This window comes from Schistocerca nitens, chromosome 3 (genome assembly GCF_023898315.1).
Source record: "Schistocerca nitens isolate TAMUIC-IGC-003100 chromosome 3, iqSchNite1.1, whole genome shotgun sequence".
Taxonomy (NCBI): Eukaryota; Metazoa; Arthropoda; class Insecta; order Orthoptera; family Acrididae; genus Schistocerca; species Schistocerca nitens.
In genome coordinates, this window is record NC_064616.1 from 905042697 (window position 1) to 905061332 (window position 18636).

General features: G+C 46.3%; 1 protein-coding gene across 1 annotated transcript in view; it reads left to right on the forward strand.

Annotated features, from left to right (window-relative positions):
• The window catches only part of LOC126249472 (uncharacterized), a gene marked incomplete at its 5' end in the record, with an annotated part of 507806 nt that overhangs the window by 260865 nt on the left and 228305 nt on the right, over positions 1 to 18636 (forward strand). The window contains one exon of the mRNA XM_049951127.1: positions 12401 to 12528. Coding sequence (XP_049807084.1) covers positions 12401 to 12528 — 128 coding nt within the window. The remainder of the gene's footprint in view (positions 1 to 12400; positions 12529 to 18636) is intronic.

Here is an 18636-nt window from a genome sequence, read left to right on the forward strand (position 1 = left end):
ACTCTCTCCTTTGTCTCTACTTTCGTCCGAACGGCTGAATATGACCTTGTCATGTAGTAAGCACAAGTACGGTTCCATGAGCACAAGTAGGGCTTCTAGACGTCTCACGATCGACTTGAATAGATACTGTAACACTTTCCGATTTATTGCCTGCCATGTTGCTCGAATCTAGAAGAATCTCAGAGGCGTACACGACCTAGTCACCCTAGGAAGTAATGACCATGAGTTAGGAATAGTCGAGTAAATCAACTGGCCTCTATATAAACTAAATTCCGTCCGAACAGGTCATGAAGGCCCAACGGAACTGACCGGCCGCCGTGTCATCCTCAGCCCACAGGCGTCACTGGATGCGGATACGGAAGGGCATGTGGTCAGCACACCGCTCTCCCGACCATATGTCAGTTTACGAGACCGGACTGGCCTCTGTATGGAAATGATGAAATGAATTCGACGTGTCACTGTCTTTCTCCTCTAAATGAACCAAATATATTCTGATGGTCTAGGTATGTATTAAAATTGCTTTTTTGTTTTCAATGTCATTTACCAAATTGGGGGCAAACGTCAATGTTCCATACCATTCTATAAAAGTTAGGTAAATTGCCTACATTAGCTTACATTCCTCGTTGAGACTTAAAAGCAGTATCGCTCTCAGTTCAGTAGAGGTGGAAAACTTCGTCTCTTCTACCTCACTATTGACGAGACATTAAATAACAGGGAGCAACTGAGTTTATGTATTTCGTGGGATATGACCTGCACCTGTATATGAAAATAGCTAGACGCTGTTTTCACGAGATTAATTAGTACGGTATCGGATATCCAAAATCGAATTCGAAAGGTGCTGATTTCCAATCATAGACAATCCGCCCAGATTAAGATATTTATTGTTTCCATAGTTCACTAATTGGAAAACTGGAATGGATCTCTTGAAAATAAAGCAGCCAATCTTCGTCCCACTGCTGTCGAACTGGAGATCGTGCTACGCTTCTAATGACATCATCCTCGATGGACTTAAAACACCATTTTTCATCCCCCTGTGCTTTGATTCGAAACATCGTCAAAGCTGTTTAAGAAAAACATGCGGCTCAGTGACACTTACTCGAGTCTAAGAGACCTTTTATAAATTACTTTCATAGAAGAACTGTTCAGCCTAGATCTGCAATGTAAATACGAAGAACACATCAGTTTGATGTGATTCCTTCGGATGTTGTTAAAATTGCTGCTACCTCTGTGACGTGCAGATTAATACTACATTATAGTATTTTCAGGCAAACGACACGTGATTAAAATTGTGGAGCAGTCACAGGTTGCATACTAATACATCATGTACGTCGTAAACACCTACCGTTCCATGTATTGCACTCGAATAAACCACAAGCTTAAGATGAACACGTCGCTGTGTCTGACTGCTCAATTTAATAAAAGATTATTTGCACTATAGGCAATAGATTAATCATAAGGGTATTAATGAGGTGTTGCAAGTACAACACATGTAAGTTAACGCCACTGAAAGCGTTGGTTATTTTCTGTGGTTAAAATGGCTCTGAGCACTATGGGACTTAACTTCTGATGTCATCAGTCCCCTAGAACTTAGAACCACTTAAACCTAACTAACCTAAGGACATCACACACATCCATGCCCGACGCAGGATTCGAAAGTGCGACAGTAGCGGTCGCGCGATTCCAGACTGTAGCGCCTGGAAGCGCTCGGCCACGCGGTCCGGCTATTGTTTTTGGTATTGCACCAGGACCAAAGTGTATACAGACCAGGGCCATGGCTCTTCAGAAGAGAAATGATATCTCTTGGTCTAGCTGGTTTATCTTTGAATGTACCTGACCACAGATTTGACGATAACTGTAACACAGCGAACATTCTCCACTTTATGTATGATTTCGGCACCGTACACAGCGAGATATACGGAATTAAACTTGTGGCCGTTGGATAATAAATATAAGTTATTAGACTGTAAGTTAAATCTGTGATTTGTTTCATTTTATGTTGGTGTAACATATTTTAATTTCCCACAGTTCTGATGATGCTCGCGTGTGACAACCAAAACATGCCAATAACGGAAATCTGTATGCGACTTGTTGCTGCTCCATAATTTTAATTCACAACGGACGCTGTTCCCCCTGCCGGCGATGCCTGCGCTCTCTCAAACAAGATTATATTTTAATTAACTACCTACGAGGGGCATTCAATAAGTAACGCCACACTCTTTTTATCGACAAGTTTCGGTTGAAAAAATACGTAATTTTTCGTGGGATATCGTGGGTTATTCTCCCTCCAGCCCTTTTAATGAAGTTCCGATAGATGGCGTCTCTATACGTAGCCTTCAAAATGGCGTCTGTAACGGAAGTGCGTTCCAAGCATAGAGCTGTCTTTGAGTTTTTTTCGGCGGAAAACCAGAGATCGCAGAGTTCATACGCAGTTTGGAGAATGTCTACACAGACCTGGTAGTGAACAATAATCTGGTGAGTCGTTTCAGGGGCCAAATAATCCCAACAAGGTCACGCAAACCTGTCCAGGCCAGCCGCTGTGGCCGAGCGGTTCTAGGCGCTTCGGTCTGGAACCGCTTGACCGCTACGGTCGCAGGTTCGAATCCTGCCTCGGGCATGGACGTGTGTGATGTCCTTAGGGTAGTTAGGTTTAAGTAGTTCTAAGTCTAGGGGACTGATGACCTCCGATGTTAAGTCCCATAGTGCTCAGAGCCGTTTGAGCCATTTGAAACCTGTCCAATCTCCAACGTGCCGGCTGGCCATGCACAGCTGTGACTCCAGCACTTTATGCGGACACTCTCATTCGAGGTGATCCACGAATCAGAATCAAACACCTCGCTGCACCACTGGACCTCTCTTTTGCTAGTGCTGACACACTCGTCCACCAATTGGGGTACCCGAAGGTGTGCGCCCCCAGCGTTCTTCGCCGCCTAACGGGAAATTAGAAAGAGCAACGAAAGACCGTCTGTGCGGAATTCCTTGCGCGTTACGCGGCTGATCGTGACAATTTTCTGTCGAACATCGTCACGTGCTGTGAAACATAGCTCATAGGTTCGAACCAGAAACAAAACTGCAATCCATGGAGTGACGCCACATCACCTGCCCTCCGAAGCAAAAGTCCAAAACCGCATCCTCAGCCGGGAAAGTCGTGGCGACCTTCTTCTGGGACTCTGAAGGGGTTATTCTGTTTGATGTCCTCCTTCATGGTGCAACGATCAACACGGATGTGTACTGTGCTGCCCTCAAGAAACTGAAGAAACTACTTTAGCGTATTCGCTGTCACAAAAATGCAAACAATCTTCTCCTTCTCCATGACAACGCAAGGCCTCACATAAGACTGCGCACCTGAGAGGAGATCACAAAACATCACTGGACTGTTCTTCCTCATCCACCCAACAACCCGGATCTCGCACCTTCTGATTTCCATTTGTTTGTCCCAATGAAGGATGCACTCCGAGGAAAGCAGTACGTGGATGATTGGATGATGGGGAGGTTATTGACGTAGCAAGACGTTGGCCCCGACGTCGACCAGTGGAGTGGTACCACGCGGGCATAAAGTCACTCCCAGTAAGGTGGCGTGAGGCTGTCACATTGAACGGAGGCTATGTTGAAAAACAGGGTTTTGTAGCCAAGAGAATATGAAATAGTACGGTGTACTGGAACCCCAAATAAATCCAGCCTGCTTACAGAAAAAAGTGTTGCATTAGTTTTAGACCTTTGGTGGATATAAGACAGAAAGACGACATTACAAGATTCTGTGTCATGGTTCCGTCTTTCGGAGCTACAAAGAAAATACACTACTGGCCATTAAAATTGCTACACCACGAAGATGACGTGCTACAGACGTGAAATTTAACCGACAGGAAGAAGATACTGTGATATGCAAATTAATAGCTTTTTAGAGCATTCACACAAGGTTGTGTGGTTCGGTACGGTACGGTAATACGGAACGCCGTGCTGGATCCCAACGGCCTCGTATCACTAGCAGTCGAGATGACAGGCATCTTATCCGCATGGCTGTAACGGATCGTGTAGCCACGTCTCGATCCCTGAGTCAACAGATGGGGACGTTTGCAAGACAATAACCATCTGCACGAACAGTTCGACGACGTTTGCAGCAGCATGGACTATCAGTTCGGAGACAATGGCTGCGGTTGCCCTTAACGCTGCATCACAGACAGGAGCGCCTGCCATGGTGTACTCAACGACGAACCTGGGTGCACGAATGGCAAAACGTCATTTTTTCGGATGAATCCAGGTTCTGGTTACAGCTTCATGATGGTCGCATCCATGTTTGGCGACATCACGGTGACCGCACATTGGAAGAGTGTATTCGTCATCGCCATACTGGCGTATCACCCGGCGTGATGGTATGGGGTGCTATTGGTTACACGTCTCGTTCACCTCTTGTTCTCATTGATGGCAAGATTCGAACTTGCGACCGTAGCGGTCTCGCGGTTCCAGACTGTAGATCCTAGAACCGCTCGACCACCAGCGGCCGGCGAAACCCTACATTTCAGCAGGATAATACACGACCGCATGTCCTGTACGGGCCTTTCTGGATACAGAAAATGTTCGAGTGCTGCCCTGTCCAGCACATTCTCCAGATCTCACCAACTGAAAACGTCTGGTCAATGGTGGCCGAGCAACTGGCTCGTCACAATACGCCAGTCACTACTCTTGATAAACTGTGGTATCGTGTTGCAGCTGTACCTGTGAACGCCATCTAAGCTCTGTTTGACTCAATGCCCAAGCGTATCAACGCCGTTATTACGGCCAGGGGTGGTTGTTCTGGGTACTGATTTCCCAGGATCTATGCACCCAAATTGCGTGAAAATGTAACCACATGTCAGTTCTAGTATAATATATTTGTCCAATGAATACCCATTTATCATCTGCATTTCTTCTTGGTGTAGCAAGTTTAATGGCCAGTAGTGTAAATATCAGCTTTTCGGGTGACTGTCAGTATGTTTCAGTCACTGTTCGGAACAAGGTGACTTACACTGCCAAATGCCTACGTTGATTAAGAACATATTTAGAACTTCCTAGTTGAAAGAGTTCTGAAGTAGAACAACAAGAAGAAGTGACATACCGCTAATATGTAAAATATTACAGCGAATGCGAATAAGTAAGTGGTTCACAAGCTTACGTCAGGTAAGCGGGTTCACGCGTACTCGTTCATCAAATACTAGCGATTTTCACATAAGTAATGGTCGTAAATATTATTGCCCACTAATAGTCGTGAAATGTATACTAACGGAACAGCATGTCATAAGCGAGCTGTATCCCAGATCTCTCACAATCATTCACTGTTTGTATGGATATGATAATTCTCGGCTTTCCGACGTTTATGTAAATATTGATATTCTTTCTACTACAGGGAGCATCCACGAGTGATTTAAAACCAAATTTTTATGAGAAAACTAAAAATCATGCATATTAAATGTAACGGTGACAGCAGTTTTATTGAATAGCTTTGAGATCTTGTAAAGAAATATTTGGTTTCATAATCTACGAATTGGCTAATGAGACCTTCTCGACCGTTGTGGCAGCTGTATGTGATAGTTGCTTTTAACAGTACATATTTGAAGATTCTGTGCCAAATACAAAAGGCATTATGAGAAGTGCACGAAAACAAGGAGCATTCATTCAATCATTCATTCATCCATTCGTTGAATTCTGATATCTGAAGAAACACTGAAAAGAAAGCGCTTAGAGACAATCGGAAGAAAGGTGGAATACGCGCATTATACTAAAAATCGAAATATCCTTACAGAATATCTGTTATCTGATTTGCCTCTATCAAATGGTACGTATTTTTACACCAACACCCAAATATATTTTGGTATATTCCCTTCCATTGTCTGTTGGTAACCATCTACTTTCCAAGAACAGCTTCTCCCAATTTGAACTGCTTACCGGAGAAGCCAACGTAAATTTCTTGAACACGTGAGAATAATAGTTATCCCCAAGCAAGTATTATTGTTGCGTTAACTAAAAGAAAATGGTGCGTACAGCCATCTGGTCAACCAAGAATGGCGTTATATTTCTTGCTGCGGCTGTTGCTTTGGAGCTACCCTAGGGTACCTTCTCCTTCAGTGGTAACCTGCAAATTTCGCCCCTTTCAATTCTAATATGTGGACGTCGTCCAGGGCTGTCGACCTTTCTGACAAACACTGAGCCGGCCTCTGTGGCCGAGCGGTTCTATGCGCTACAGTCTGGAACCGCGCGACCGCTACGGTCGCAGGTTCGAATCCCGCCTCGGGCATGGAAGTGTGTGATGTCCTTAGGTTGATTAGGTTTAAGTAGTTCTCAGTTCTAGGAGACTGATGACTTCAGATGTTAAGTCCCATAATGCTCAGAGCCATTTGAACCATTTGAACTAACACTGATATTTTATACACTGTAGCTCACCTTGATTTCCTTGCTTTCAAAGAAAACTGGAGAGAATGTCAGCCTTATGTATCAAATTCTTAATTTGTTTTTCTTTTACTCGCACAGGAATCAATACATTATGTGCTACTCTCCTATTTCTTTTGTGTAATTAATGTCTGTGACATGATAAGGGAAATAAGAGCTCGTACTGAGGCGTTCAGACAGTCGTTTCTCCCTCGCGCGATCCGTGAATGGAACCGCCTGGTGGCTAGCGGAGTATATACACTACTGGCCATTATAATTGCTACACAAAGAAGAAATGCAGATGATAAACGGGTATTCATTGGACAAATATATTATACTAGAACTGACATGTGATTACATTTTCACGCAATTTGGGTGCATAGATCCTGAGAAATCAGTACCCAGAACAACCACTTCTGGCCGTAATAACGGCTTTGACACGCCTGGGCATTGAGTCAAACAGAGCTTGAATGCTGTGTACAGGTAAAGCTGCCCGTGCAGCTTCAACACGATACCACAGTTCATCAAGAGTAGTGACTGGCGTATTGTGCCAAGCCAGTTTCTCGGCCACCATTGACCAGACGTTTTCAATTGGTGAGAGATCTGGTGAATGTGCTGGCCAGGGCAGCAGTCGAACATTTTCTGTATCCAGAAAGGCCCGTACAGGACCTGCAACATGCGGTAGTGCATTATCCTGCTGAAATGTAGGGTTTCGCAGGGATCGAGTGAGGGGTAGAGCCACGGGTCGTAACACATCTGAAATGTAACGTCCACTGTTCAAAGTGCCGTCAATGCGAGCAAGAACAAGAGGTGACCGAGACGTGTAACCAGTGGCACCCCATACCATCACGCCGGGTGATACGCCAATATGGCGATGACGAATACACGCTTCCATTGTACGTTCACCGCGATGTCGCCAACCACGGATGCGACCATCATGATGCTGTAAACAGAGCCTGCCATTCGTGCACTCAGGTTCGTCATTGAGTACACCATCGCAGGCGCTCCTGTCTGTGATGCAGCGTCAAGGGTAACAGCAGCCATGGTCTCCGAACTGATAGTCCATGCTGCTGTAAACGTCGTCGAACTGCTCGTGCAGGTGGTTGTTGTCTTGCAAGCGTCCCCATCTGTTGACTCAGGGATCGAGACGTGGCTGCTCGATCCGTTACAGCCATGCGGATAAGATGCCTGTCATCTCGACTGCTAGTGATACGAGGCCGTTGGGATCCATCACGGCGTTCCGTATTACCCTCCTGAACCCACCGATTCCTTATTCTGCTAACAGTCATTGGATCTCGACCAACGCGAGCAGCAATGTCGAGATACGATAAACCGCAATCGCGATAGGCTACAATCCGACCTTTATCAAAGTCGGAAACGTGATGGTACGCATTCCTCCTCCTTACACGAGGCATCACAACAACGTTTCACCAGGCAACGCCGGCCAACTGCTGTTTGTGAATGAGAAGTCGGTTGGAAACTTTCCTCATCTCAGCACGTTGTAGGTGTCGCCACCGGAGCCAACCTTGTGTGAATGCTCTGAAAAGCTAATCATTTGCATATCACAGCATGTTTTTCCTGCCGGTAAAATTTCGCGTCTGTAGCACGTCATCTTCGTGGTGTAGCAATTTTAATGGCCAGTAGTGTAGAAGTGCCGCAACATGACTAATGTCTGAAGTAGTGCCGTAGGGAATTGACACCATGAATCCTGCAGGTCTGCCGATAAATCCGTAAGAGTATGAGGGGGTGGAGATTCATCTGAACAGCACTCCGCAAGGCATACCAGATATGCTCAATAATGTTCATGTCTGGGAGTTTGGTGGCCAGCGGAGGTGTTTTAACTCAGAAGAGTGTTCCTGGAGCCACCCTGTAGCAATTCTGGACGTGTGGGGTGTCACATTGTCCTGCTGGAATTGCCCAAGTCCGTCGGATTGGACAATGGACATGAATTGCTGCAGGTGATCAGACAGGACGGTTACGTACGTGTCACCTGTCAGAGTCGTATGTAGACGTATCAGGGGTCCCATATCACTTCATCTGCACACGCCCCACACCACTACAGAGTCTCTAGCAGCTTGAACAATCCACTGCTGACATACAGGGCCCATGGATTCACGAGGCTATCTCCATACCCGTACACGTCCATCCGCGCAATACAATTTGAAACGAGACTCGTCCGACCAGGCAATATGTTTCCAGTCATCAACAGTCTAATGTCGGTTTGACGGGCACAGGCAAGGCGTAAAGCTTAGTGCCGTGCAGTAATCAAGGGTACACGAGTGGGCCTCAGGCTTCGAAAGTACATATCGATAACGTTTCGTTGAATGGTTCGCACGCTGACACTTGTTGATTGCACAGAATTGAAATCTGGAGCAATTTGCGCTGGGGTTGCACTTCTGTCACGTTGAACGATTCTTTTCAGTCGTCGTTGGTCTCGTTCTTGCAGGATTTTTTTCCGGCAGCAGCGATGTCGGAGATTTGATGTTTTACTGGATTCCTGATATTAAAGGTACACTCGTGAAATAGTCGTACGGGAAAATCCCCACCTCATTGGTACTTCGGAGATGCTGTGTCCCATCGCTTGTGCGACGATTATAACACCACGTTAAAATTCACTTAATTCTTGATAACCTTCCTGTGTACATATCTCTGTATTTGATTACGCATGTCTATTCCAGTTTCTTTGGCACTTCAGTGTATTTACATCACATAACGCTATCACTTATTTTGTTGTTATAGTGTCATTCGTATTTTTACAGCTTGTCGTCGGTAAACAACACGATTTTTCTCTTCTATTTCAGTTTAAATATCTTGACATTGACACAACTTGCCTCCATAGCCGAAGTCACATACGCATGCTTGTGTGACGGCACACGACTCCAAGGTAGGCTGTTTGAATGTTGCTGGTGAAATAAGATTTTTGCGCCAGTGTTTGGCTTGCAAGAAGAGGAGGGATGATGATGTATAGACCCTGATCACCAGACTTTTCGCCACTGTTTTGGATTACATTCCAAATCTCTCCTTATTGTCCTACAGATTGGTGGCATGAAACTTTGCCAGATGGGACCGTTTAGCCCGGCGACCCCCTTGATGGTGTTCGAGTGAGTAGACTGTTTTCCTGCATCGGGTTTCACCCTTTCCTTTCTTTCATCATCATACAGCACTATACAGACATTCATTGCTCTCAGCTACAATCAGCAAATGCACTTAAGAAACAACTCTCAAACATCCCATGGATAGGTGCCATATTTGCCGAGGAAGCAAACCCTTACCTATTGGGCAACTGAACAACCCCTTTGGGTTCACACACATTACAGTGTCATACGAAACTCTTTTTTTTTCTGCGGAACTTACAGCTGTCTCATGAGCTACAGTTTTCCGTCAAAGAATTCATCGAATTCTCAAAGCAATTGGGCTGTATACCATGTGTTAGGCTGCGAGTGTGTATCACTTTCGGTATTGGAGAGCCGAGAACGTATGTTGCTTATTCAGTAACTTCAGTATTGAGCCACATATGAAGGGAATAGTGCACTCTTTACAGATGAACTCCACGTCAGGCCTCAGAATGATTCTAGTCTCTCATTCGGGTGGAGACAGTGATAGCCAGTAAAACTACAAGAACATCATGGACAGAATCCATTTGGTCGTGGTACTGGTCGTGGTATGACATAGGAGAAGCATCAAGGTGGATGGAAGTGCGGAGCTTAACGTCTCCCTTTGTGATCGATATAGTACACAAAATACGATGAGGTAAAGAGATGAAGTACTACAGTTACACTCTTCTTCCTCCTGTTCTTTGTTTCCTCTTTATTTCCTTTTTCTTTTCCTTTGCCTTTTTCCCCGTTTCTCTACAAGGTCGGCATTGTTATATGGGGTTTCGCAATGCTAGTGGCGGTTAGTGACCGGGTACCCTTTCTGACGCCACTATTTCCCCGGTGCGAAATCTGTGTACTCCATCTGTCAGAGTCTACAGAAAATCTCATTCTCAGATATTAGGTAGTTTCCAAACTGTCAGTGTAGCGTGACGTGGGTAGCGGCTCGATTCTTACTTTGTTGGTAGTGGGACACTGCCTGAAAACCACATGCAGACTGGCCGGCTCACCACGCCTCGTCGTTAATCCGCGAGATTGATTCGATTGAGGGCAGGTCCGTATCCCCGAATCTTGGAAGTGGCACGTTAACGCACTCGGTTATTGGAGAGGGTGTAATGAAGTTACAGTGCCTGTCAAAAACATCCAGAAGGAGAGAAGGAAACGAAATGAAAGTCACGGGTTGAGAGGGTATCAGATTTTATTTCAGTGACTACAACATCGATTCAAATTTACAAAGAACTTTGCAGTATGAGCCCATTTATAAGTATGACGCTGCAACCTACTGACCTGGGTACATGAACAGAGCCATTGTATCACCTCTTGAAGCAAGCTGACCCACAGCTATTGCAGCTAGTCCCAGGTATCCTTTTTACTGGCACAAGGACGGAGTTAACGCCCGACCATTTACCACAGTCCCACAAGATCTTGTTACCTTGGTTGCCACGGGAGTACCTCAACATCACCCAGACAGCTCACAGATAACACATGTCATGTGCGGACTAACACTGTTCTGTCGAAAAATGGCCCCACGGTACTGTCACATGAGGTGTAACACATGAGCACACAGGATGTCTGTGACGTACCATTTTGCTGCCAGAGTTCGCTTCATCACTACCACCCATGATCTGAAGTCATGATGAAGCTACGAGTAACAGCGCTGTACCTCTCTAAAACATTGGAAAAATGGGACCTCTTCGCAGATCGCTGCCATTCTCGCCAACGATGGTCATCCAGGGTAACGGAGAGTTGCGATTCATCGATGAACACAGTGCGATGTCATTTGTCAGCCGTCTAAAACTCCCGGTCACGGTACAATTCCAAACACAGCCGTTTGTGTTGTGGTGTAAGTGGTAATTTACACGTGGGACGACAGATTCCCAGTTCAGTTGATGCTAGTATCCGACCAATGGTATGGGCTGACACAAGATGTTACAGTCAGTCTATTAGTTGTTCTCGAATCGCAGATGCAGATGTGAAGTGTTTACAATGTGCTTGGTGCACAACATGGGGATCCTCCTTCGCAGTGGTCGGACATGGTCGACCAGTACCTTGACGATGACTATGCCTGTCCAACAATGGGCAATTGTCACATCCGAATGTCACACAATCTGGATACTGCACGACTCGATCGGCCCACCCAATGGAGACTCACAGTGAGGCCATTTCAAACACTGTTGGGTGCTGATAACGGTGACTCACACGAGTACGCAGTATCTCTGTGCCGTTCACAGTGATCACTAAACATCTGACTCTGTCCACGCCCCTTATATACCCTACCAGGCCTGGCAGCAACACTAAATACGAACAACACTAATTAATTCAGATGGCCATTCTATCTGTCACAGAGAATTGCAGCTCTAGTCATTTACATACTTGCTGATGGTACGTATGTTATATTGACATCCGACTATGTCTTCTGGATTCTTCACTTTTGTCAGGAAGTGTATATGCACTGATTTTCAGGGTTGCAGTTTAGTCCAGTTTTTTCTTCGTGCATAATAATTCCAATCAGCGTTAATCCGCTCTGGGCACGAATTTCTCCTGCCAATTGTGTGGACAGGCCAGCAAAGGCTCTCTGTAGAGCGCGTCTGGGTGAAATGCACGGACGAATGGGAATGCAAGAACTATTAAAAAGCTCACTGAAGATAGCAGTAAAATGCTTAAACATGTATGGGCAAAAAAAGGGAAAAAATAAATTCTGCATGATACAGAAATGTTCTACAGTTTTTCTAAGTAATATAGGTGAGACCATCTGAAGTATTCAAAAGTCTAAGTGTTTACTTTTACGAGGATGAGGCAGCTAATTAGAAAAATGAACGGCGGGTGTGTTGGCTCAGCAGGTTTAGCTGTAACTGTTTATTGAGCATTTTATGCTATGTACAGAGAGAATATCGTAGCTGGCGTTGTTGCAGAGGGCGAGGCCGGCAACTGGGGAGCGTGGAGCGCATGGTCAGCCTGCTCCGCGACGTGCGCCGGCTCGCGCAACCGCTACCGCATCTGCGACAACCCGCCGCCCAGATACGGCGCAAAGTTCTGCCAGGTAAGCCAACATCTCATCCCATCTCATTCCTTGCTACACATTCATCGTCACAAGCTCTTCAACAGTTTAGTTAGAGACACTTCCTTAGTGGCGTGTCACCACTTCACAAGATACATGAAATGTTGGGGTGTAACGCATCATCGCAACCAAGTTGTGGGTTCGTCCTCTTAGCTGTTAGGGAGATGAGGGTCAGCATTCGGTACCGGAGGATATGGGCTTTGTGCAGCCCAGATCTGAGGGACTTGTCTTTCCCTTATCTGCCAAAAGTGACTTTTGGCCTAAGCACTTTGATGGCAGTTCTTTTCCAGAAGCAGCACTTTGCAGAGGACTGCTATTAGCGGGAGGAGCAAACTAAGACTGATAGTTTGCCGAGTCTACGGGTTGGCCACCAGCCCTCCAACGTCGCGGGCCCTCTGGAGTAGGGTTGACTTTACAAGATTTTAATATTCTTGAATTTCAGAGTTAGTGATCCGCAGCACTCGACAAAGTTATTCCGCCAATGCAGAAAGCGTGCAGAAAGCTAATAAGGATTTAATAATGTGTTCTCGTGTGTGGGAGGAGAATTCTGATCCGTTTTCCAGTTACTAGTAGCTATAGTGGCTGCTCAGTGAATGTGGACATGATCGGTAAGCAGCAACCTTGTATCAAAGAGTGGAGACACTATCCAGTTGAAAGAGATGGTCTTGCCGAGGCCTAATTCAAGGCAACACACGCAGATTAGCCAGATCATTATGACCACCGACTTATTGTTAATATAAACCGTCCAGGCGATAGCAGCGTCACCTGGCGAGAAATTACTGCTAGTCAGACATACGCATGGCGCATGCACTGTCAATGAGCGCGCTGTCAGTGTAGAGTGGGGAAGGCGCGCGATATGACCGAGGGCAGATTGTCCTGGCCCCGAGGCTCAGCATAAGCATTTCGGAAACTGCAAGACTTGTCGGGTGTTCGAGGAGTGCTGTGGTGAGCGTATTCAACACGTGGCGAAACTTAGGTGAAAGCACGTCCAGACATCGTGGGCTTGGCTGGCCACCGTTCATTACACATGTCGGATGTCGTAGGCTGGGCTGACTGGTGATACAGGACAGGCGGCGAACTGTGGCGGAACTAACATCAGACTTTAATGCTGGCGGAATATAAGTATATCTGAACAAACAGTGCAACGAACACTCCCAACGATGGGCCTACACAGCCGACGACCCATGCACGTGCCAATGTTAACACCACGGCATCGTCAACTACGACTGAAATGGGCACGTGACCATCGGCAATGGACGTTGGTGCTGTGGTAGAGCGTTGCATCGTCTGATAAATTCTGGTACCTTCTTCATCATGCTGATAGTAGTGCTCGAATCTGTCGTCTTCCAGGGGAACAGCTCCTTGACATCTGCACTGCGGGATGGAGAGAAGCTTGCGGCGGCTCCATTATGGTCTGTGGAACAATCACGTGGGCACCCATGGGTCCTGTGGAGCTCGTGCAAGGCACCATGACGGCCAAGCAGTATCTTGCACTGGGTGCAGACCACGTACACCCCTTCATGACGATCATGTTTCCTGATGGCAGTGGCATTTCTAACAAGATAACGCGGCATGTCACATGGCCAAGAGTGTGATGGAGTGGTTCTAGGAACACATTGGCAAGTTTCAAATGATGTGCTAAAGTTGTTACTCTTCGTTGTAGATTTGGATATTACCGTCTTTCCTTAGGATGGTAGGTAGAATTCCATTCATATGTAAATTGACAGATTTTTACACCAAGGGGCGGTGCCCCTAATGATTTATATAATTTGTGACGAATAATGCTCCTGTCACACTCCATTTGGCACGCCCAAAGTTAGTTTTACGTCTGACAATCTCACTTCCCTAAGACTGACATGCTGCGTTCTGTTTGCTAGAAACTCTTCCATCCAGTCACAAAACTAGTCTGGTATTCTGTATGTTCGTATTTTGTTCATTAGGCGGCAGTGTGGAATTGTATCGAACGCCTTCCGGAAATCAAAGAACACGGCGTAACCTGGGAGTCTGTATCTATTGCTTTCTGGGTCTCATGGACGAATAGAGCGAGTTGGATTTCTCCCGATCGTTATTTTCGGAGCCCATGTTGATTCCTACAAAGCTAATTTTCGCTCTCCAGAAATGCCGTAATACGCAAACACAAAATATGTTCTAAAATTCTACAACTGACCGACTTTAGAGCCATAGGCCTGTAGTTCCTTGTGCCTGTACGACGACCTTTCTTGAAAACGGAAATGACATGCGCTTTCTCCAATCATTAGGAACGCTTCGCCCCTCCAGCGACCTATGGTACTCTTTTGCTAGAAGAGGAGTTAGTTCTTTCGCGTGCTCTATTTAAAATCAGTCTGATATCACGTTAGATCCAGTGGCCTTTCCTCAGTCGAGCGATTGTAGTTGCTTTTCTATTTCATTGTCTCCTATTTCGAGATTTGTAATTTTGACGTTCGTGTGGTGACTTTAGGGAGAAAAGTGAAACAGTGATGCAGTCATCAAAACTCTTGAACAAATCTTCTACACTCTTCTTGTCTTTAAACGGCGATAATTCCAACATTTCATCCATAAATACTTCACTTTCAATGTCAAAAAATCTTACAAAAGCTAGTGTTATTCATCAACAACAATGTCACATGATTCGTCAAGGTTAATGGTTTAGCATGGTGTCTTCTGTAAAAGTTCAACAAACTGTTATTATTGTTGACAGCCAAAGTTTCTGTTCTTCCTGTACTGCTTATTGCAGACAATGGAGTAACGTGAATAACAGTGATAATACCCTTATTCTCTTCAGAAATTGTCCACTTGTAACATACAGTCTTTCACTATCTCAGAACCTGAAAATGGCTTCTGGCTCTTATAAAGCTTCCAGAAAACATGCAGTGCTGTTCCTGCTGATTTTTCTTGCACCGGACTGTGCTTTTTTTTTTGTGACACGTGAAATATGCCTGACGTTTATCTTGGCGCGCTTCACTGCCAGGGGGAGCGTTTTTATGGAACTACGCATGAGTTGTTTCGTAGTGTCGCTTTAAACCAGCACACTTAACAACGACCGTTTTGTTGCACATTTGGCAAACTGGAACGGCCTTAGCCCTATCAGGCAGAGCAAAATAATATTTTTCGGTCCACTCAGATACTTTCTATTTTCACTGTCAGCTATACGCTTTTTAGGAACGTATTGATTGATGCAAGAAAATTTATTAGCAGGCGTCAATATAAGACACAAACTAAAGAACGTTCACATCGCATAGGATCGCGACGACGAACGTCGGACAGCTACCACCAGCATCACAACACACACTTTCGTCATACAAAGGGTGAACACAATTGGTAGAGGGAAAAGCTGTGAGGTTTCTGTGCTAGATATGTTTCAACATTGCTGACGCTGAAATAAAATCAAAAATTAATAAACTTAACTACAGTCTCCGTGAGCCTCAAAGCGGATGTTCAAGAATGCGAACGCGGATGCTTACTAGAATTAAGTTTATTTATTTTTCACTCTATTTCATCGTCAGTAATGTTGAATTCCCTCCGTGTAGAAATCTGTTCGAGTATGCTTTGCTCCGCTCTCTGCCAGATGTGTGTCAGCTCTAAACCAACATAATCCTGACTAGTCACCATTCGGCCTCCTGGATGCTAGTACAGGGCAGAGTTACGAGTCCCCTCTAAAAATTCTTGTACCTGCGGCTCAGTCACGCTATTATCAGGGTGGCAGAACATAATGGCAAGCACAAAGAGAGACAACTGTCTCTTGAATGGAAATTGAATGAGAAATTCATGTTTCAAAGTACACTCCTGGAAATGGAAAAAAGAACACATTGACACCGGTGTGTCAGACCCACCATACTTGCTCCGGACACTGCGAGAGGGCTGTACAAGCAATGATCACACGCACGGCACAGCGGACACACCAGGAACCGCGGTGTTGGCGGTCGAATGGCGCTAGCTGCGCAGCATTTGTGCACCGCCGCCGTCAGTGTCAACCAGTTTGTCGTGGCATACGGAGCTCCATCGCAGTCTTTAACACTGGTAGCATGCCGCGACAGCGTGGACGTGAACCGTATGTGCAGTTGACGGACTTTGAGCGAGGGCGTATAGTGGGCATGCGGGAGGCCGGGTGGACGTACCGCCGAATTGCTCAACACGTGGGGCGTGAGGTCTCCACAGTACATCGATGTTGTCGCCAGTGGTCGGCGGAAAGTGCACGTGCCCGTCGACCTGGGACCGGACCGCAGCGACGCACGGATGCACGCCAAGACCGTAGGATCCTACGCAGTGCCGTAGGGGACCGCACCGCCACTTCCCAGCAAATTAGGGACACTGTTGCTCCTGGGGTATCGGCGAGGACCATTCGCAACCGTCTCCATGAAGCTGGGCTACGGTCCCGCACACCGTTAGGCCGTCTTCCGCTCACGCCCCAACATCGTGCAGCCCGCCTCCAGTGGTGTCGCGACAGGCGTGAATGGAGGGACGAATGGAGACGTGTCGTCTTCAGCGACGAGAGTCGCTTCTGCCTTGGTGCCAATGATGGTCGTATGCGTGTTTGGCGCCGTGCAGGTGAGCGCCACAATCAGGACTGCATACGACCGAGGCACACAGGGCCAACACCCGGCATCATGGTGTGGGGAGCGATCTCCTACACTGGCCGTACACCACTGGTGATCGTCGAGGGGACACTGAATAGTGCACGGTACATCCAAACCGTCATCGAACCCATCGTTCTACCATTCCTAGACCGGCAAGGGAACTTGCTGTTCCAACAGGACAATGCACGTCCGCATGTATCCCGTGCCACCCAACGTGCTCTAGAAGGTGTAAGTCAACTACCCTGGCCAGCAAGATCTCCGGATCTGTCCCCCATTGAGCATGTTTGGGACTGGATGAAGCGTCGTCTCACGCGGTCTGCACGTCCAGTACGAACGCTGGTCCAACTGAGGCGCCAGGTGGAAATGGCATGGCAAGCCGTTCCACAGGACTACATCTAGCATCTCTACGATCGTCTCCATGGGAGAATAGCAGCCTGCATTGCTGCGAAAGGTGGATATACACTGTACTAGTGCCGACATTGTGCATGCTCTGTTGCCTGTGTCTATGTGCCTGTGGTTCTGTCAGTGTGATCATGTGATTTATCTGACCCCAGGAATGTGTCAATAAAGTTTCCCCTTCCTGGGACAATGAATTCACGGTGTTCTTATTTCAATTTCCAGGAGTGTATTTCTTAGCAGTCTACAGCCTTCTGCAGTCTGGATAGGGACCGCTGTCTACCGATTTCCGATCGTTGCCCTTGTCACACTACCTAATCAAAAGTATCCGGACACCCCTATGTTATGTAGAATTGTCCTCTAGATGTCACATGACGCGATCCTGAGAGTATAAAATGGAGCGGGATATGTTGCGACGTTGGCAGAGAAGCAGTAACAGCACTAAGAGTCGATCAAGAAGCTTAGTGACTTCGATGCGGACTAGTCATTGGATGTCATCTGAGTAACAAATCCATCAGGGATATTTCAACTCTTGTAAAGCTGCCCAGGTCGACTGTTGATAATGAGACTGTGAACTGGAAACGCGAAGAAAAGGACCACAGTTTAACTAAGACCTGGCAAACCTCATGTACCGACGGAGAGGGACCGTCGAGCATTGTGGAAAATGGTTGTAAAAGATCGCATGAAATCCGTGAAACTACTCACTCGTGATTTCCAAAATGCTACCAACAGTCCAGCTAGCACAATGACTGTGCCTAGGGAGTTAAATACAATGGGGTATAATGGTCGAGCCGCTGCTCATAAGGTACACGTTTCTATAGACAGTGCTACGCTGCCCTTGAGGTGGTGTAAAGAGCGACGCCAGTGGACAGTGGATGACTGGAAAGGAGTGTTTTGGAGTGTTGAATCACATTATACCCTGTGATAATTCGATGGAAGAGTTTGGGTTTGACAATTGCCTGGATAACTTTACTTGCCATCGCGTGTAATGCCTACAGTGATGGTCGGAAGAGTTGGTGTTACGGTATGGGGGTATTTTTCGTGGTTAAGGTGTAGTCCTCTCATTGCCCTTAACGCTAAGTGCGGAATGATATTAACACATTTTCCAGCCTCCTGTATT